The 21,806-nt window shown below is 45.2% G+C and overlaps 1 protein-coding gene across 3 annotated transcripts in view; it reads left to right on the top strand.

Annotated features, from left to right (window-relative positions):
• Positions 1–20,911, top strand: part of kcnv1 (potassium voltage-gated channel modifier subfamily V member 1) — an 88,798-nt gene extending 67,887 nt beyond the window's left edge. For all 3 annotated transcript variants that reach the window (XM_078540208.1, XM_078540209.1, XM_078540207.1), the window contains one exon: positions 19,496–20,911. In XM_078540208.1, coding sequence (XP_078396334.1) covers positions 19,496–20,004 — 509 coding nt within the window. In that variant the 3' untranslated portion in view covers positions 20,005–20,911. The remainder of the gene's footprint in view (positions 1–19,495) is intronic.
• Positions 20,912–21,806: the final 895 nt, after the last annotated feature.

The raw sequence follows: 21,806 nt of genomic DNA on the forward strand, positions 1-21,806 counted from the left end.
ATCACCAGCACCAGCCTGGAAGAAGTCGTACACATGAAAGCTCATGGCCACGGTTACCTTCACAGCCACTGGCAATGCAATCCTTGCCCTGCTCTCAGGCTGGAGCTTTGGCTGCAGCAGCTGGTAGATTTCAATGAGGACCTCCTTAGTGAGGCACAGACACCTCAAACATTGGTCATAACTGAGGTTCAGGTCGGAAAATTGCTCCTCAAACACCCTTGGTGGATATGGTCCCCTGTTGGGAGCCCTCCTCCCCCTCTTCCTCCTCCTCCTTTTCCTCAACCTTTCCTGCTCTGCATGATCTCTGCACATTGTCAAAGTCATGTATGACTTCAAGGGGAAGGCCTACTAATGCACCAATGCCTGGAGGAAAATGATTAGTGCAGAAGACTTGAAGTCAATAAAAGATACTTCAACACCTGCCATACCACACCCTGTACTTTTGAAAATTGAAACAACTGTGGAAAATCAAAGGGAATAAACCAGCAACATTTAAGTAGTTGAAGCAGGGCGCTGCAGTCTTTTTTCCTTTGCTGGCCATGTCTCCCAGGCAGTGGTGGTGAGCTGGTGGCGATGAGCGCTGTGCTGCTGGCTGCATTTTAAAGATGGCAGCTGGTGTGACGCAACAGTGAGGTGATGGCAGGTGGTGTGATTCAAATAGCACTGGCTGGGGGAGAGGGGTGCAGGGTTCTTTCTTGCTGCATTTTCAGCTGTGTGATCTCAAGACAGGACATCGGCTGAATTATGGAGCTCCAATATGGCAGTGCTGTTGTCAATCCTGTGTTGACTTCATGATCTGCCTGCTCTGCACACTTACCATGGACAGTAACTACATCAATGTGAAACCCATTACAAACATGGTGCGTGGTGCACTTTGCATTTGAAGTGTGTGTGCTTGTTATGGAAGCATTTTGGACCTCTAATGGCACTTGTAATGGCCAAAACATGAACACTACCAAGTCCAATTTCTCACCAACAGTGTTTTCTTTACCTATGCAAGTAGTTAAATAAACCCTGCATGCAATATGGACAAAGTTTTTTTTAGCTGTTCATTTGTCTAGGCTGTGACTGTAAAGCAAAAGCCAAAAAAAACGAACTTTTTCTGTTTGCATCTTTCCTTTCTTAAGAAATCATTTATAATTAAGCAGACCACTGGGTAAAATGTCAGCTTTTTTCACCTTCCTTCCCTCCGCCATCCTCTGCTCTCCGCTCTCTTTCCTCGGCCCTACCTTCTCCCTTTTTCCGTTCTCCTATCTCTTCTCTCTTTTCATAAGTAGAAATCGGAAACACATTAATAAGTGACCAGAGTCATTAGGTGCAATAGAAATGATAAAGAATTAGATCCTCATTACTGCTTCAGTAAATGTTCAGTCCACATGCCTTCCCAGTACTCCCAGAAGGTAATTAAAATTTCTCATGTTGATCACTTTTATATTTAAATTGGCTCTTAGTGATATTTTTGATTCATTTTACATTTGTTATATTAAATAATATTTTAATGTATTATAAATTATTTTATTTGTAATACTATAATATTAATTATATAATAAATATGTTATAAATATATTATTTAACTATATATGTCATCATTTATATTTAATATACTTTATTTTATTATTGTAATTTCAGGGATTTCACTTCATCTTTAGTGTCTGTTGGTAACAACACCCAATCAGACCCCACTGACAGAGCAGAATTTTCCCAGAATTACACTAAGTGCAGGTGGGTAAAATGGAGTCCTACCCGCCGATGAAAATGGTAGGATTTCACGCCGTGTCATCCTGAGCCCGCCTCATTATTTACTCACTCCCGCGAAACACGCCGTTTCCATGGTGAGTGGGCTCTCATTCGCCCACCCGCCATCTCCCCACTGTTGCATCACACCAGCTGCCATCTTTAAAATGCAGCCACCAGCACAGCGCTCATCGCCACCAGCTCACCACCACTGCCTGGGAGACATGGTCAGCAAAGGAAAAAAGACTGCAGCTCCCCCGCTTCAATGACAAGCCCCTTGAGCAACTGCTGGATGCCATGGAGGCCCGCCAGGATGTGCTCTGCCCCCGCTTTGGCCACAGGATGGGTAGCAGTGTCACCAACCTGGCTTGGGAGGCATTGGCAGCAATGGTCAGCGCAAATGCCCTGCAGAGGAGGGCAGCCACCTAGTGCCACAAAAGGATAAATTATCTCCTCTGTGCCGCCAGGGTAAGTCACTCTTTTCATCATTTCCAACTCACACACTCACAAACACATCACACATCCACAGGGCCCTCATTCAATGCTAATGCAAGGGACATCACCATTTATTCTTTCACACACACCATCATTGACCTCATCCCGTCCATGGGGCCACTCACCAACCACACAGGCCAGGCATACTTATCATCTGGCCCGGCAGGCATCCTGATACACCCTCCCCATCTCTATCCATGCAGGACAAACTGGCTCACAACAGGAGGGAAAGGTCACAGACAGGTGGAGGGTTGCCAGAGATCAAAGTCCTGACAGAGTTCGAAAAGAGAGCCATCCAGCTGGCCAGCGATGACCGGGACTGGTCCTGTGCTGATGGTGAAGTTGGTACTGCTCTACCAAGTGAGGACACTGCAGTCCAGCGTTCATCAGACAACCATGCTGTGAGTGATGTGTCCTCTGTCACAGGCCTCTGCCATGCACTAATTATCTCCCCATGCTTTTCCAGGCACATCTGCCAAACAGCCGATGGATTCCATGACCCAGGGTCTCCAATCAAGCTCCAAAGAAACCTCTGAAGAGGAATCTGAAGGCACCCTCCCTGAAGCCCCGTCACAGCGCTCACCCACACCCTCCACCAGCGCAGAGACACACACCTCGGTGGGACCTAGCTTTAGAGTAGCCTCGGGATCACAATCTGGTGAGCACATCACACTTTCTGATCCACAGCAGGCGGGGGCAGGGACTTCCCAGGTCCGTGGCACTCGGAGGACTGCTGGAGGCTGAGTCAGATGATGAGCCTCTGGACTCATTCATGTCACAGTTGCTGGACCTGCAAAGGCAAGCTTGGGAACATCAGGAAGGGATGTCCGCTGCACTCCTCAGAATCCGTCCGTCTTCAGGCTGAGGTGATAGCGCCGGCATTGCAATGCACTGAGGTCAGCACTGGCAGGATGGCAGCTGCCATGGAGACCTTGGTCCAAGACGTCACTTCTGCGCGGGCTTAACTCCATCGCTGATGCCATAGTTGGCCTCCAACAGTATCAACACAAAAGGGGTGCCGGGCAGCTCGATCTCACTCCAGCCACCCCTTCTGCTCACGGAGTCAGCCTGGGGCCCATCAGGCACCCATAAGGAGGAGGATCAGCAGGTGCACACTCCGGGGCCATCCACCCAGGTGACTCTGGGAGTGACCGGCTCAACCAAATCCCATCTTCCTGTCATCTCTGCAGCTCCAGCTTCACAGGTCAAGGAGGGTGCCATTGCCACACAGCAGGACTCTAAAAGCAGGCCGGGGCCCTCCAAGTCTCGGCCCTCTAGAGGATGCCTGCCAAAGTCACAGACAGGGCATCACAGTCAGCAGGCTGCCTCCACCTCTGCTGTGAATGTCTGGGGAGCACCAAGATGTAGTGACAGGTTTATGAAAGTTAGGCAAAAGTAGTTGCACAGCCTGGGCACTGGTGTTGATCGCTTGTACATACTGTTCAGTATTGTCAATAAACTCCTAAGAATGTCTCCCTGCTTGTGGCTCCTTGTTCTGATGAGCAGTGTTCTTGTCACTGAGATGTGAAACTTTTCTGCACAAGATAAAAGGCAGGTGTCTCAGTCCAGGGCCTCTCCCCTGTGCTCTGTGCGGCCTTCAGACCACAGTGATGGTCCAGCCTCACACTCCCTGGAAACATTACTGATGCCTGCACCTCGGTGGTGCTGGTCATTGCTGCCAGAATGTAGTGGATAGGTGCCACAGAGTTCCGTCATTCTCTCTGTGTGCACTCAGCACCTTTAAGGTAGGTCTGGCCCCCATCACACCAGCATTTGCGACCAGTGATGCTGTGCACAAGCTCCTTTGGGAGAGGTAGGCTGCCCTTTGGGAGAGATAAAGTACCTTTTGGATTGTCAAGAGTAGACAATCATGTGCACAAAAAGTGCATAAACTCATTGGAACTGTTAGGAGAGCTGTCAAGATAGCTGGCAAGCTGTCGAGAGATTTAAATCTCTTGCCCTTTATTTTCTTTAAAGCAACCTGTAGTGTTAAAAAAAATCTTGCTATTTCACTTTCTGTGTTGAAATAAGCCTGAGGGTTATCTTTAAAGGGTTTTGTGCTGCATGACTGTTTCCACAACCTTTCCTTATCACAGTAGGGTGCCTGTCAGTTCACAGTTTGATTGACAACTGCAAGTGGTTATTAACATTTGAAGTGGAACTATAAATACAAATACTTGTTTTCATAAGGGATGAAAGGATTTAAATGTAGTGAATGGGTTTTTATCAATGAGAGTGTTGTTTTTTGAAATAGTGAATTCATCAATAGACACTTGAGAACTTTATTTAATCTTAGCATGAATCCTCAGATCTGCCCATGCTGGATACTGGGTGAGTTGGCATGGTAGGTGTAAGGGCAAAGGGTGGTGGGTGGGGGGCATGGGTCAGCCCAGCATTAATTTGGCACAGGGACCATAAAGGGCCATGGCAGGGCGAGTGGAGGGGCACAAGTTGGCATAGCAGCTATAAAGGTCATGGGGTTGGGTGGGGGGGCATAGATTTGCTTGGTGGGTATGAGGGTCCATGAGGGGTGATGAGAGCATGAAGTGGCAAGAGTTGGCATGGATAGGGTATGGGGAGTATATGAGGAGGGGGCAGTGTGAGAGGGTGTGAGGGCTGGAGGCCCTTGTTTTGCTGTTTATTTTTATAGCCTAGACAAAGTGCCAGTTCACCGAGGCTGGACTTTGGCCTAGCCTGCCTCCGCATCCAGCAGCCTCTGACCTCTTTCCAGGGTTGCCCACCACAACTCCCATTTTCAGCCAACCTGTGCCCCCACCCCTGCCCCTGGACTGAAGATGCAACCTTCTCTGGCGCTTTTTGCTGGGTTAGGTTTGCAGAGCAGGGAATTGGCCTGACTCTGCACTTCCAACCCAGGACGAAATGTCAGGCCTACATTCTTCAAAATCAGGTTAGATAAGTCAATTATCCACACTGAACTGATAACCAACCTTAGGCAATGCAAAGAGACTTGTGATTGCACTTAATGACCACGATTGATACAAAGTTAACATCTCGGACATATGTGCAATAGAAATTTATAATTTATATAAATAGAAATTTATAACGTGAACTTCTTCAAACTAGTGGCTTTTTTGTTGTAGAATAATTTGTGTGACTTTGGGGTTAATCCCCTACATATATTTTGTATTGCTAGAAAAAGTAAGTTTAAAAATTCAACACTGACAATCAGTACATTTTTGTCACATGTTCTTCTTGCCACGGAGTTTGCCTTTGGTGCGAGTGGATGGTATGAAGCTCGAAAACTTAATTGCCTGCTTCTCCTCAGTACTACTTCAATGGCTGGAGTCTGGAAAAAGATTGGCTGTTACATAGCTATGTGAGCCTCTTGGGACTGAAGTGACTCTTAACTAATGGCTGCAAAATTCCAAGATAGACTTATTGTGAGCCAAACCTTTGTGCAACTGCATGGCCCTGAGCCTCTTTAGCCACATTTGCTGGCATTGGAGGAGACTGGCTGGAGGAACTTTGTAAGCTGTGATCCAAAAAAAGAGCAGCATCGTCTGCAACATCACTGTTATGTCTACTAGTACATGGTTTTGTCACTAAACTTGTTCACTCTTTGAGATGAAGATGACCATGTTCATCATTTGGAGTGGATACGTAAATGACTGCCCAGGCTGATCTGTATCCAGAAGGTTCTACTGCACATGGGCTGCTGCAGCTCAAGAAGGCGGCTCACCACCTTAGGAATGGGCAACAAATACTGGCCTAGCCAGTGACACCCACATCCCATAAAAGAATTTTTAAAAAATTCGTGGCATTCATAGTTCTGATAAAACAGATGTTAAGGAGTCAAATTTTGCAAGCAACAGATCTAGTAGAGGCTGACTTAGTATGATTTGCCTCGCAGTTTTGCCAAGTTTTAATTATGTGTTATTTCTTATGCTGCACAGGTACATTGAATTTTAAGCATTGAAACCTCAGGGAGAATGTTCTCCCCATCAGGCAGGCCAGTCGGGAATGGCCGCAGAGCCGATTGCCACCTGCGAGCGGCTGCGCACCACCATTTTACGGCTGCACGCCACGAAAGAACGCAGAAATCTCCCTGAGGCACGGAGCTGCCTCAGGGAGATTAATTTCATAATAAATTGGAAAAAATAAATAATAAAATTATTCAGACATGTCCCCTCATGTGACAGTGTCGCAGAGCTGGCACATGTTGATGAATTTTCATGAAAATCTTTATTGAATTCATAAAACCTTCCTGAAACCTCATCCCGCCCGTGGATGTGGTTTCATGAAAAATGCGAAGGCCGCCTGGGCTCTTCACCTGCCCGCCAGCCTTAAGGTTGGACGGACAGCCCTGACAATTACTTCAATTAGTTTATTAATGGCCATGACAGGCCTTTGACAGTTTGGCGGGTGTGCAGTGGGGCCGGCTGACTAAAGATCGGAATGACACACGGTGACATCGGCGCTATTTTATGCGTCGGTGTGCAGGCCCCGCCCCCGCACACCGAATGGAAAACCCTGCCCCTAACGAAGTTGGTTCCATCAGTCAGCTACCTAATCAGAGAAGAGGATACATAATCAAATCAGAATGGTGAATGTACATTTAGACTAAACATACTTTTATCATCCTAGAGTGCTATTAACAGTCGATACAAGATCATGTGAGATCAGTACGGCCATTTGACAGTTAAGCATTCTATCCTCTGTACAATCAATGGCAGCAATGTCTTATTTTCATGCATTTTTGATTGTTAGCAAAATTTACAATGGCCTCCTCCTGTGGTCTGATAACATTCTTTTTATTCGTTCATGGGATGTGGGCATTGCCGGCTACACCAGCATTTATTGCCCATCCATAATTGCCCTTGAGAAGATGAGGTATGCTGCCTTCTTGAACCGCTGCAGTCCATGCATTGTAGGAACACCAATGTGCTGTTAGGACTGGACTTAATTGGATTTAACTAGTTCATCTTTCCAGTGTCCTTGAAAACAATACAAAATAACATGATGCAACTGATCCAGTTGAGAGAACCAGCTCTGCATGTTTCCATTAGCAATACTCCAAGCCCATCTCCTCCTTAAAAAGCCTTCAACAGACATACAAGCAGATCAAAATAATTAATAGTACAAATGAAAGATGGAGTGGGGGTTTTCACCATAGAGATCAGAAAATAGACAAATATGAAAACAACCTTACCTATGCAGGGATAAAAACAAAAAACAACTGCGGATGCTGGAAATCCAAAACAAAAACAGAATTACCTGGAAAAACTCAGCAGGTCTGGCAGCATCAGTGGAGAAGAAAAGAGTTGACGTTTCGAGTCCACATGACCCTTCAACAGAACTGAGTGTAGTTAGGAGAGGGGTGAAATATAAGCTGGTTTAAGGTGGGGGGCGGGGGGAGAGAAGTTGAGGGGGGTGGTTGTAGGGACAAGCAAGCAGTGATAGGAGCAGATAATCAAAATATGTCACAGACAAAAGGATCAAAGAGGTGTTGAAGGTGGTGATATTATCTAAGAAAAGTGCTAATTAAGAATGGATGGCAGGACACTCAAGGTACAGCTCTAGTGGGTGTGGGGTGGAAAGACTGACAAGGTATTAGTTGTAGATTTAAAAATAATGGAAATAGGTGGGAAAAGAAAAATCTATATAAATTATTGAAAAAAACAAAAGGGAGGGGGAAGAAATGGGGTGGGGATGGGGGGAGGGAGTTTAAGATCTAAAGTTGTTGAATTCAATATTCAGCCCGGAAGGCTGTAAAGTGCCTAGTCGGAAGATGAGGTGCTGTTCCTCCAGTTTGCGTTGGGCTTCACTGGAACAATGCAGCAAGCCAAGGACAGACATGTGGGCAAGAGAGCAGGGTGATGCGTTAAAATGGCAAGCAACAGGGAGGTTTGGATCTTTCTTGCGGACAGACCGCAGGTGTTCTGCAAAGCGGTCGCCCAGTTTGCGTTTGGTCTCTCCAATGTAGAGGAGACCGCATTGGGAGCAACGAATGCAGTAGACTAAGTTCGGGGAAATGCAAGTGAAATGTTGCTTCACTTGAAAGGAGTGTTTAGGCCTTGGACGGTGAGGAGAGAGGAAGTGAAGGGGCAGGTGTTGCATCTTCTGCGTGGGCATGGGGAGGTGCGATAGGTGGGGGTTGAGGAGTAGGGGGTGATGGAGGAGTGGACCAGGGTGCCCCGGAGGGAACGATCCCTACGGAATGCCGCCGGGGGGTGAAGGGAAGATGTGTTTGGTGGTGGCATCATGCTGGAGTTGGCGGAGGCTGGTGAGGTGATAAGTGAGGACAAGGGGCACCCTATCATGTTTCTGGGAGGGAGGAGAAGGCGTAGGAGAAGGAGCTGTAGTCGAGGTAGCTGTGGGAGTCCACCTGTCTACTGTCCACCAATATCCATTACAAGCCTACCGACTCCCACAGCTACCTCGACTACAGCTCCTCACACCCCGCTTCCTGTAAGGACTCCATCCCATTCTCTCAGTTCCTTCGCCTCTGTCGCATCTGTTCTGATGACGCTACCTTCAAAAACAGTTCCTCTGACATGTCCTCCTTCTTCTTTAACCGAGGTTTTCCACCCACGGTCGTTGACAGGGCCCTCAACCGTGTCCGGCCCATCTCCCGCGCATCCGCCCTCACACCTTCTCCTCCCTCAAGAAACATGATAGGGTGCCCCTTGTCCTTACTTATCACCTCACCAGCCTCCGCATTCAAAGGATCATCCTCCGCCATTTCCACCAACTCCAGCATGATGCCACCACCAAACACATCTTCCCTTCACCCCCCCGGCGGCATTCCGTAGGGACACCCTGGTCCACTCCTCCATCACCCCCTACTCCTCAACCCCCACTTATGGCACCTCCCCATGCCCACGCAGAAGATGCAACACCTGCCCCTTCACTTCCTCTCTCCTCACCGTCCAAGGGCCCAAACACTCCTTTCAAGTGAAGCAGCATTTCACTTGCATTTCCCCTAACTTAGTCTACTGCATTCGTTGCTCCCAATGCGGTCTCCTCTACATTGGAGAGACCAAACGCAAACTGGGCGACCGCTTTGCAGAACACCTGCGGTCTGTCCGCAAGAAAGACCCAAACCTTCCTGTCGCTTGCCATTTTAACGCTCCACCCTGCTCTCTTGCCCACATGTCTGTCCTTGGCTTGCTGCATTGTTCCAGTGAAGCCCAACGCAAACTGGAGGAACAGCACCTCATCTTCCGACTAGGCACTTTACAGCCTTCCGGGCTGAATATTGAATTCAACAACTTTAGATCTTAAACTCCCTCCCCCCATCCCCACCCCGTTCCTTCCCCCTCCCTTTTGTTTTTTTCAATAATTTATATAGATTTTTCTTTTCCCACCTATTTCCATTATTTTTAAATCTACAACTAATACCTTGTCAGTCTTTCCACCCCACACCCACTAGAGCTGTACCTTGAGTGTCCTGCCATCCATTCTTAATTAGCACTTTTCTTAGATAATATCACCACCTTCAACACCTCTTTGATCCTTTTGTCTGTGACATCTTTTGATTATCTGCTCCTATCACTGCTTGCTTGTCCCTACAACCACCCCCCTCAACTTCTCTCCCCCCGCCCCCCACCTTAAACCAGCTTATATTTCACCCCTCTCCTAACTACACTCAGTTCTGTTGAAGGGTCATGTGGACTCGAAACGTCAACTCTTTTCTTCTCCACCGATGCTGCCAGACCTGCTGAGTTTTTCCAGGTAATTCTGTTTTTGTCTTACCTATGCAGGGTTATATTGCACGCAGAATACGAATCAGCAAAACAGAGGGTAGGTGTTCTGCAGAGCCCAGAAAAACTGGTGTACAAGTACAATGCACACTGATTTCAAGTGAGGCCAATCTCTGAGGACTTCCTGGAGTTGATTTGGTTCTAATTAATAGTTCATGTCACCTCCAGCCTATTATTAAAAGGCAGAGGATCAGTATTAGGTGAATTGTTTCTTCAGAGGGCCAGCACAGACACGACAGGCCAAAAGGCCTCCTTCTGTGTTGTAACCATTTTATCATTCTATGATTCACCAAAGGGTGAGAACATAGGAGTACAAGGTGCAATTTTACTGCAGGATTCGGGAGCCCTGATGTCAAGATCAAATTGGGGTCTCAGGCCCACACTTGCTGGCAGCAGGACTGGCTTGGTAATTTTATCAGAGGGGCTTCCTAATTGGTTAGCTGCTGTCCAATTAAGGATGACAAGTGGGCTTCTGATGCTGCCAGCCCAATCAGAGGACCAGCAGCTCTGAAGCCTTGGTAGTCCCATCAGGGCAGACGGACACTGCTGTGGCAGTTAGGATTCCTTGGATAGGTAAGAATTATTTAAAATTCAGGATGGCCAAGGGTGGAAGGCTCCACTGATTGATTGCAGGTCAAACCCCTCTGGAAGATGATTAGGGCCATGGGGCGGCCTTTCCTGCCCACAGCCCCCTCTTTGGACCATAGGGTTTCTGGCTCTGATGCCCTCTCCCCTGGGCTGCCACAGAGACATTGCATCCCTCATGTGGCAGGGGCCACTTCCCCCCGCCCCCCCCACCCACTTTCACTTAATGGCCTCTAATACACCTTAATTTTGCAAATTGGCTGCTTTCCTCCAATTCGCACCCCAACCTACTTCCTGCCCGTCGCTGGAAAACTTCGCTAGTGCCAGGGTTGCATCAGGAAACTGTCCCAATGTGGCTCCGAGCTATTTTACTGTCCCTCCACCTCCATTTCTGCCACCCAGGGACGATAAAATTCAGCACATAGGAACAGGAGTAGGTCATTTAACCCCTCAAGCCTGTTCTGATATTCAGTGAAACCAAGGGTGATCTATGACCTAAACCCATATACCTGTCTTTGTCTGTATCTCTTAATATCTTTGGTTAATCTAGTAATCCCAGAATTTAAATTAAGAATTGACCCAGCATCAATTACCATTTGTAGAAGAGAGTTTCCAAACATCTACCACTGTTTGCAGGTGAAGAGTTTCCGAACTTCACTCCTGAAATATCTGGCTCTAGTCTTTAGGCTATGTCCCCTAGTCCTAGATTCCACAATCAGTAGAAACAGCTTCTCTCCATCTACCCTAACAGTTCATCTTAGTATCTGGAAAACTTTGATCAAATCACCCTTAATCTTCTAAATTTCAGGGAATATAACCCTGGTTTGTTTAATCTCAGCTCTTAATGTATCGCTTGTATTCCAGGTATCATTCTGGTAAATCTACACTGCGCACCCTCCAAGGACAATATGTCTTTCCTAAATTGTTATGCCCAGAACTGCTCACAATACTCCAGTTGTAGTCTAACCAGAGCTTTGCATAGCAATAGCATCACTTCAAACACCTTGCATTCTTGTTCTGTGGATAGAACTTTCAATTAGCTTTTTTACTTATTTCTTTTACCTTTCCAGGACTTTTTTATGATCTATGTACTTGGACCCAAGTCTGTTTGGACCTACATTGTTTCTATTTTTCACCATTTAGAAACTGAGTTGTCCTATTGTTTTTAGGTCTAAAGTGGATGAGCTTACACTTGCCTATACCCTGTACTGCAATCTATTTGCTACAGTTTTGCCTGTTCACTTAATCTATTAATATCTCTTTTAATTTTACGTTTCTATCTACACCCATCTTTCTGTCATTGGCAAATTTGGATATGTAGCTTTCTATCCCATCATCTAAATCATTACTAAGCATCACAAATAGTTGAGACCCCAGCACAGATCCTTGTAGTATGCCCACTAGTCACATCTGCCAATTAGCGTACTTCCATACAAGGCCTGGGAGAGAGGAATGCACAAGATGTAAAACATCCCCGTGTCTTCAGGGGGCCCGGGCTCAATTCACAGCTTTTGCCTTTGCCTTACCAGCAGCACCGATCTTCTCCATCTCAAGTGCCCACTCCAGGCCTCACTGTGCTCGTGCACAAGCAGATGGTGGGTGCTCCATATCAGGCAAAGTTCCAGCGCTCGAGATTTGATTGTCCTGGAGCGAAAGCCTGAGCTCATGTGGCCATTTATTTTGACATGGTGCATCCTGGGGTGATGTATTCTGCCCATGGTGCACCCTGGGGTGATGTATTCTGCCCATGGTGCACCCTGGGGTGATGTATTCTGCCCTTGGCTGCACACCCGCTCTCCTACGCCGGCACCAGCCTACTAATGGATTACAGGAGTCGCCCTCATATCAAGTTGGCAGAGCGGGGAAACGGGGAGTCCATCCCCCCCTTCCTCCTCCTCTCTTTCCAAAAACCTACCTACTGGGCCTGGGCCAGGAGAGGAGAAAAACCCAGGCTGAAAGGCATCCCGCCTCCAACCCCTACTTTCATGTGAATTCTACCGAGGCCAGCTCAAATTGTGCATCACGAGAAGGAACGCAAGGTCCGTGTTAGTTAAACACAACCCCTTAGCTCAGCCCTGGCCCCCTCCCCCTTCCTTGGTGACCAGAACTTGGGGCCTATGGTCTTTCTCCCTCTTGCTCTGCTTCTTAAGCAAAAAGGCAAGAAAGGTTATATTAGTTAGCTCTACTGCTTGGCACTTATTAATAGATATGTTTATGAATTGCTAATTTTTATAAATGATCAGTTCATTGCTGTGACATTGATTTTGTTTTGCTCAGTAGCTTGTTTGTGTTTTCTTCATACCTTAACTGTTTTTTTTAATTCATGTTTAATTTTGTGCCAAAGCAGATTACCAGCAGCTGCTGCTGGATTTCTTGCTGAAGGGAAATGAGAGGCTCACAAGAAATCTGATTGTTTTTTGGAGGGCTGCCAAAAGGGCTTATTTTTGTTCGAATAGAAACGGGAAATGTTGGAAATGCTCAGCACATCTGGCAGCATCTGTGCAGAGAGAAACAGAGGTCAGTTTCGTCAAGACTAGGGCAAATCGTGTACCTGAAGCATTGACTGTTTCTCTCTCCACAGGTGCAGCCTGAGCATTCCCAGAATTTTCTGATTATATTTCAGATTTCCAGCATCTGCAATACTTTGCTTTCCTATTATATGCCTTGTGCTGGGCATTTGTAAATGTGGTTAGTTTCAATTTAAAATGAGAAAATATTTATCACTCAACGCAAAGTGTAATTTTTCTGTTAACAAAGCCCATTTATGTGGATAGAAATAGCACATTATTGCAGGTGAATTGGTTGGTGTTATTTACTGGAAGGTTTTGCCATTTTTAAACTTGGAAGTGAATCAGGAGCCATGCGCCAATCAAATATGTCACTATTAGTTCAAGGTTTTCTCATTTGTACATAGAGAGTCATTCATAGGATTGTTGTTTGTGGTGCTTGCGGGGGTCAAGTCTTTTGGATATTCCTGTCCGGATATTGCATAGGGGTAGCTTCATAGAAGAGGAGCTAGTAGCATAATATGAATGATTAAGTTGTGTATAATTGTCTGACAAGCCATGGCTATAAAGTGTATCATGCTGAAACCTGAGATTTCGATGGTTTTATAAATAGAGGCACAAAAGACAAGAAGTTTTGCTGAACCTATGTAAAGCAGTTCAACTCCACTGTGACAATCGTTTCCAATCCTGGGCAGCCAAAGGATGTGAAGCTTTTGTAGAGAATCTGTTTCCAAAAGCGGAAGGATTGATAATCAGATGGCCCAAATTTCATTTAGGTTGATTGGCAAAAGAACCAGAGGCGACACGAGAAAAAGATTTTACACAAAGAGTGGTTAGGACTTGGAATGCACTCATCTCCCTGATATTGTGGCAGATACAGATTCAAATTAGTGTTTAAAAGGAAATTGGATAAATACTTAGAGAAAATAAATTATCGGAAAAGAGCAGGTGGCGGGGGTACTTGGTAGGACTAACTGGATTTCTCTTCAAAAGGACTTGCACAGACTTGATGGACTGAATAGCCTCCTTCTGTGTTGCACTATTCTATTCTATCGGACCCAAATCACATCGCAAGGGTGCTTGACAGAAACTGTCAATGGTTAAGAGTGGTGGGGGGTGGGGGGTGGTGCGGGGAGCAGTGGAGTAGTGCGCGGGGAGGAATAAAGGGCCCAGAAACAAGAGAAGCACCAGGGCCCATGATTCTCTTCCTTGCCCAGGTGAGGGGTCACGGTGCACTGGATCCAGTCTCATTGCTGTACCGCACAGTTGCTCACCTCCTCTGCAACCTTTGTGCAGACTTCCTTGGTTAGCCAGAGGGTCTCTTCTTCCCTCAGCCAGGAACAATACTGCCATTCCAAAACTGTCTGGAGGAGGCCATGCAGGGAGGCACCGCTGAACCAAGGGGCTATTCTCTTTGTGGTTTGTCACACTGGGGCTTCTCAGAGGTGAAGGATGGATTGTGAGCTCTGGAACATTTAATTCCTCACTGAGTACCCCCTTCAGTTTATACCTGTAGGTTGCTACTGGGAGCTACACCTCTCACTCTCTTGCTTTCAGTCAATTACTGTTGGAACATTGGAAGTCTGAAGGCAGGGCTGGCTGCCATTTAAAAATGGCGCCAGCACCTGCACTTCTTTCACCTGATGCTGGCATTCCCGCGCTGACTCCAACCCCCTTCACATAATTGGGTGGGCCCCGTGGGTCACTTCCCCTTATTGGCTAGCTGCTGCATTTTCGCAATCGGTTGCCCCCACCAATCCACTTGGGAATCCCACCAATTTCCAGGTCCACCAGTAGGACCACGCTTCCTGAATTAAAATCCTCCCATTGTTGCAGAAAACAAACCTGAACACTGTCAAGAAATTTGCTACCTTTCTAACATGAGCTCAGCTGTTTCTCCCAATCCATATGGAAATTAAAATCTCCCGTTAAAACCACCCTGTCTTTATTACATTACTGTCTAATCTCTGTATTAATACATCCTTCCACATCACACCTGCTATAGGGGGCCGATACACAGCTTCAACAACAGTCTTAAATCGTTTTCTATTTTTTAATTAAGAAAATTAGAGCCTTTACTATCATGAGTTATTGCATGAATGTAAAAGTACATGTTGCCACAGCATGGGGGGTCCAGTTGGCTCAGTAGGCTGGACAGCTGGTGTGGATCACATTGGTGCCAACAGAACAGGGTTCAATCCCCGTTCTGATTGTGTGGGATTTTGGACCTGCCCCCCTACCCTACCCATTGTGGAGGTCATGGCACAATGGGTCAGACTTGCCTTTGGGCAGAGAACTGAAGAAGAAATTTCTTAATTCTACACATAAACTCTCCACTGCCTGATTACTTCACTTTGTATCAACACTTATCATTGAAATGATTTCATTCTTAATCACTAATGCTACTCCTCTGCCTCCCCTGCAGAGCTTATAACCTGGTATATTCAATTTTCAGTCCTGATTATCTGGCAGCCATGTCTCAGTAATGGTTACCACATGGCCTACCTTTAATGTTGCATTTGCACCAGGAATTCATTCAATTTGTTCCTTATGCTCGGAGCACTTGTGTAAACAAGCACTTATCTGGGCCACGCATGTTAACTTGTCCTTCTGCTGTAATGTTATTTTACTCACACGTTTCATAATTCTCTCTCCTGATTTAATTAACTTGTATCATTTTGCTTTCCCTTTACCTGTAGTGCTTAATGCTACAATTTCTGACTATTGCAGCCCTATCTTCCTTTTCAACTGTTTTAAAATTATTATTTACACTGGCTTTTCCATCTGAGCCGTCCCCTTCATTAACTAGTTTAAAGACCCTGTGACTATCTGGTTTACCCTTTACGCTAGGACCCTAGCCCCAGCCCTTCCCAACAGATAAATCATTTCATGTTGTAGTACTGGTGCCAGTATCCCATGAAATCCGGAGTTGTTACTTGTGGGATGCAAACTCTTAGGCCAGAATTTTATGTCCCTTGGGAGGGTGTGGGCCCAACCCACCCAGCAGCAAAATAGCGCGAGATGACATTGGGCAAGGGTTGGAAGCGCACCCGCCGACAATTACTTGGGCGATTAAGCCCATTAAGGAGGCAATCAAAAGCGATTTTTTGTGGCCCGTCCACTTTTACAGTTGGCGGACGGGCCAATCGGCCAGGCGGCCTTTACATTTTTGCTCAAACCTCGATCCAGGGCAGGATGAGATCTCCGTGGGGAAATAAAAAGAGATTCCTGGGGACTGTTTCTTTATGAGGTATGCTTTCAGGTGCTTGATTTTGCTGCATGGACATATTTGCAGCACTTTTGTTGTTTTGTTTATTCTGTGGCAGTCTGTCTACCTTCAGGGAGCTCACTGGAAGTGCTTATCAGCACTCGCGGTGACATCGGCACCCGCCCTCTTCCCACCCCTGTTAATTGGCCAGCCAGCATGAAATCGCGGTCGGGGGCCGATCCGTTTCCCGTCCACTCCCGGGCCCGCCGATCGCGCACACCCATGAGTGAAAAATTCAGGCCTTAAAATCAAGTTGGTTGCTAATGGGGGCGAAAAGCATTTCAGGCTTTAATAATACTATAAATGAGTTCAATGTATGTTTACAAAGACTGTTGGAGGCACAAAACATGCAAAATAAATACGGAGGCAGGAAGCAAAGTGTGCGGAAAAGTAAGATGACAGTGCAGCACATGAACATCCTGTTTAATGGCTGGGAAAGTGGAGATGTTGTAGAATGAGGTGAGTGCAAGGAAGATTGTCTCTTTTTGTGCTCCAGGACATCTTTTCCAGAGGTCAATCCTATACCTGGCAGGAGGTGGCAGTAAAAAGGTGCAATAGGTGACCTTGACTTTGACTGACACTGGAGCCAACGCACAGGTTGACAGTAGATTTTCTTGAGCAGGTGATATAGATCTTCAACTATTTCTGTGTTGACCCAAACACAGGTCATTGTCAGATAGGCATGCTAGAGGCTGCAGGCCTGGCTGATGGTGTAATAGCAAGTGTGGGCAAACCCAAAGTGCTTGCAAACCCAAATATATAAGAAATTATTTTGTGGGTTTAAAAGTGTCACTCTGTCAGTGAGATAGAGGTTCACAAGGAACCAATTTAAATTCCTGTTCCTACCCTTTTTTAATATGGTATTGATACATTGGGCTGCATTTTCCCAGCCCTGTGGTGGCAGAGTGGGCTGGGAAAATAGGGGGCAGATGTGCTGGGATGGATCCCCATTGCATTCCCGACACTGGAGACTTATCCCAGGATAAGGGGTTGGCTCCACGGAGGTGGGTAGTCATTTAAAATGTTTCGGTCCCCAGTTAGGGGCAATTTTGAAAGCTCACTGGCAGTTTCCAGCCAGCAGACTTGCTCCTCCCCTGGACCCCAACCCCACTCATGTGGAGGCCACCAGCTCAGTGGAGGGCCATCAGAGCAGGAGGCTCCTTACTCCAAAGACAGGGCCCCAGGCAGGAAGGGACGCACCCATGGCCCAAACAATTCACTTGGAAGGGTTTTCCCACTGCTCCATGAGAGGTCATGGCTTCACTCCTAATAATTTTTATTTTAGCTCCGCGCCTCTGAGGGCACATCCATGTTGAGGTGCCCTATCGGCCCCCAACCTACCTCAGCAATGATGGGGCCCCATCTCTCCTGGTTGTTGCTGCCAAGAGTCCAAAGCTGTCATTGGTGCAGGCAGCATCGGGAGCCCACTTGACGTCCTTAATTGGATGGCAAGCTCAGAGGCAGCCAATTAGGAGGCCGTCTCCAGGAAGAATGCTGAAGTGGTCTTACTGCCGGCCACACCCACTGTAAAATCCAGGCCATTATTTTTCTTTGGTTAGTGAGACAAGATAAGTTTAAGATTACTTTCATATAATAGGAATAAACACAGGAATTAATTTAAGATCTTGGGTCAAGTATAATTGTAAACTGCCCCTTTTATATCAATGTAAACTACATTATGATGTATATTGCTGCATAAGTGGTCTTGCAACTTAACAATCAGATCAGGATTTGAGCCCTGAGTTTACTAAAGCTTGAAGATTTGAGATTATCTCTGGTAAAGTAACACATCAATTGGACTTCATACCAGACACAGCATAATCCGACTGCAAATCCAAGATTAAGGTGGGCTTAGCTGTTTACTTTATAGTTTTATTTTAGTACCTTTAAATGCCTAGGGACACTATGCAAGCTTTCCTGCACTTTGAACATGAAAATTTAATTGGCCACAGGTTGTGCTGCGTGTTTGCCCACATTAAGCAGTGTTCTGCTGTTGCTCAGCTGAGTGCCACGTGTGGCAAGAGAAAGCCAACAGGATAATTACATACATATGCCAAGTATACATATTAATACCTGTGGTATGGAAAATCCTTAAGATTTATAAGGGCTGATTTATTCTTTCCACACCTGTCTAGATTCATACCTGTGGAAAATAATTGCATTATTTGCAGTTGCTATACGGCAATGACTAATTGATGCCTTCTGATCGTTTTGACTACATTTTCAGCTTACAAAATGAGTTTCTTCTAAAAATCTGAAAAAAAACTGTGATAAATAACATCATGTAACGTCTTGCTTTTGTGATATTTTGAGATGTATCCGTGTTGATTTAAATATTCTGCCTCACAGGGAGGAAATAAATATCTTGCACCCCAGTGTATTGGACTCATAGGCCCAGAATTTAATTTGGCTTCCTCCAAATTTATTCTAGTCTGATAATGGGCAAGGGAGAGATATTTCCCACTCGACAAGCACATGTCCCGATATGAGAAGCAATATTAATAATATCTCCAGAGTCTGTGGCTCCTCCTAATTGAGGATAGTGCAGGTGGATGTGATTAACTGAAAGAGAAAATTTGGGGTGGTTGAGAAAAACAATGCAGTAACATTCGCGAAGAGCAGCTTGTCATAACGATGTCAGAGGGAACGCAAATGCCTCCACTATGTAAAATAAAAGGAAAATTCAATATTTTAATATGTTAAGTTGGAAGGCATATACAACTCATTTCTGAAGGCGTATCTCCAATTGAAACTGGCCCATGGCCCACAGAAGTGGAATATTATTTTTGTTTATGGTGTTTTTTGTTTCTGTTTACCAAGTACTGTTAAGAGGTCTCTGCTACAACCCATGAAAATCATGTTTCAACACCTTATTGCTTGTCACCTGAAGTTATATCAGCTTGTTTGCTTTGTATATGCAATGTATACTCAAATCATGCAATAACCTCAATCCCAAGCCACCGACACATACCAATAACACTTCTACAGCATGCAGCAAGAAACTATCACAGCTCAGTAATTTACTTACATGTCACTTCTCACTCCCAGTCAGGAAACTGTCAATAGCAGTAGTATCCTACCACATTCTACATCAAATGGATACTCATTGGACCAGAGTGTGGAATTAATAGGTATAATTTTGGGTGTTGTTTGACCATTGTTTATTGTTTGTCATTTTACAGGTCTGAGATCTCTAGGAATGACTGTCACTCTGTGTTATGAAGAGGTTGGCTTACTCCTTCTTTTCCTGTCCGTGGGCATTTCTATCTTCTCAGCTGTGGAGTACGCTGTGGAGCACAGTGTCCCAGAGTCAACATTTTCTAGTGTCCCCTCTGCCTGGTGGTGGGCAACAACATCCATGACCACTGTGGGTTATGGGGATATCCGGCCTGAAACTACTATTGGGAAGATAATTGCTTTTTTATGTATTTTGACTGGCATATTGGTCTTATCACTACCCATAGCTATTATAAATGACCGGTTTTCCTCTTGTTACTTTACTCTAAAGATGAAAGATGCTGCCCTTCGACACCGTGATGATTTGAAGAGGCTCACCAAGAATTCAGCTTTTGATTCTGTTGTCAATGTTAATTTGCGAGATATTTATGCTCGCAGAATTATGGAAATGTTACGGATTAAAAATAGGGAAAGGGCAAGTACCAGAAGTAGCGCTGCCGATGACATGTGGTGACCTAGCGTTAATTAATATAATGTACGGTTTAAAGCTAGCAGTTATTTATAAACCTTATTACAAGCTGCAGTGTCTCAAAACTGCACATAGTTGCTCAATACACTTATCTCAACCACAAACATGACATATTTTTGACCCTAATTTCAATTTAAATCTTAATAAAAGCACCGAAAGAGTTTGTAAATTTCAATGCCACCACTTGTGATGATATCTTTCTGAGGATTCAGTTTCCACACAGTCACAAGGTCTTAGATTTTATTGACAGGTTTACAAACAGTTTCTGGTATTTGCAAGACTTTTGTAACCCAACATATCCGTAAATAATTACTTGCTGAAGTGGTAGTGTCCTCATAAAGTACCGTAAGTATTTTCAAATTTAAAATTGCTCAATTATAGAGAACTGGGCAGTTTTACTGAGGATGAACATCTACAACTGAGATGCACAAACACTGATCTAAATGGATCCAAGATTATGTTTCTGAACTATTTATTATATATCCATTATTTACTGGAATTTTTAACTGAACCATTGTTAGCATTTTACTTTGAAGTCTTCATATCTTTTATTTTTAGGAACTATTATTAATAGAAGGCAGTTTTGTACTAGATTTTATAAACCAGGACAGATATCAAATGTCTAATGTGCTGTCTATCTCTTTTCTGTGACTGCTGGGTGCATGTGACAACCCTAGACCAAATACTGCAAATCAAAAAGAAATGATCTAAAATCAAACTGTGAGACATAATAAACTCTCTGTGCAGGTTGGAGCTTGTGTTAAGAAAACAAGCTCTGAAATTTGTCACATTGAATAATCATATGAAGGAATGTTACCTTGGCTGTGAAATACATCTGTACCTTTCAGAATTTGATTTTCTTTGGTCTGAATAAAATAATTAACATGTTGTACCTCCTGTTATCTTATCTGCAATTAAGAATGCAAAAGATAGTTTTCTGCAAATGTAGAAAAGCTTCAGGTTAACTGAAGTTGGAATTCACGTTAAAAAATATTTAAGGACATACAGAAAATGCATCTTAATTTTGCAGCCCAAGAAGGACATCATAAAATTACAACCTAGCAGGTTCCCATGTGCATATTATATAGACTAGCTAGTCTCTCTCGCAATGCTCCTAGGTGGTTGGCTGTGGAGCGTGGTTGTAATCTTTAGTTGCTAACCTGGCCTGTCCTTTCTGTTTTGATTAGTGGCAGTCACCTCAATGGACCAATCAGAATCAACTGAACAAATGCACCCAAAAAAGAGGTCCAATTTTGATCAATAAATTAAAACTGGAAAAAATGTTTACTAAATTATGTTGATGGCCAGGTCTTATGCACTCCAGTCCCTCCAGTGCCCACTGGTCACAGAAGTTCTCAACTATACTGGCAGGCACCGCGAGCTCCCTCTGCAAGAACATCTGGTTACAGACATAGCTGCTGATGAGAGACTGGCAGTCAGGATGGGCAGTCCCCTTGACTGTGTAACACCTGAATAGCCACTGAGGAGCAGTCTCATGAGGACATCTTCTGATTTAACCTGATCCTTCCTCTGCATCAGGTGGCCAAGGATCAGGACCGTGGGACTGAAGTACAGCCTGATCTTAGGCATCAGCTCCTTCAAGTAGAGGAAGAGGGGGGCTGCAACCTGTTGCACTCCACCTAAACATAGGAAATGGACTGTTCCAGGCAACAAAAAGCATAGGCAGCCTGAGAGCCTGTAAAGTTATTTAAAAATGTGTTGCACACAAATGCATTATGCTGCACTCTCCAAGCTAAATCCTGGCCAGTCCTTTCAAGGCTTTGGCT

This window comes from Cetorhinus maximus, chromosome 4 (assembly GCF_964194155.1).
Source record: "Cetorhinus maximus chromosome 4, sCetMax3.hap1.1, whole genome shotgun sequence".
In the NCBI taxonomy this organism is placed as follows: Eukaryota; Metazoa; Chordata; class Chondrichthyes; order Lamniformes; family Cetorhinidae; genus Cetorhinus; species Cetorhinus maximus.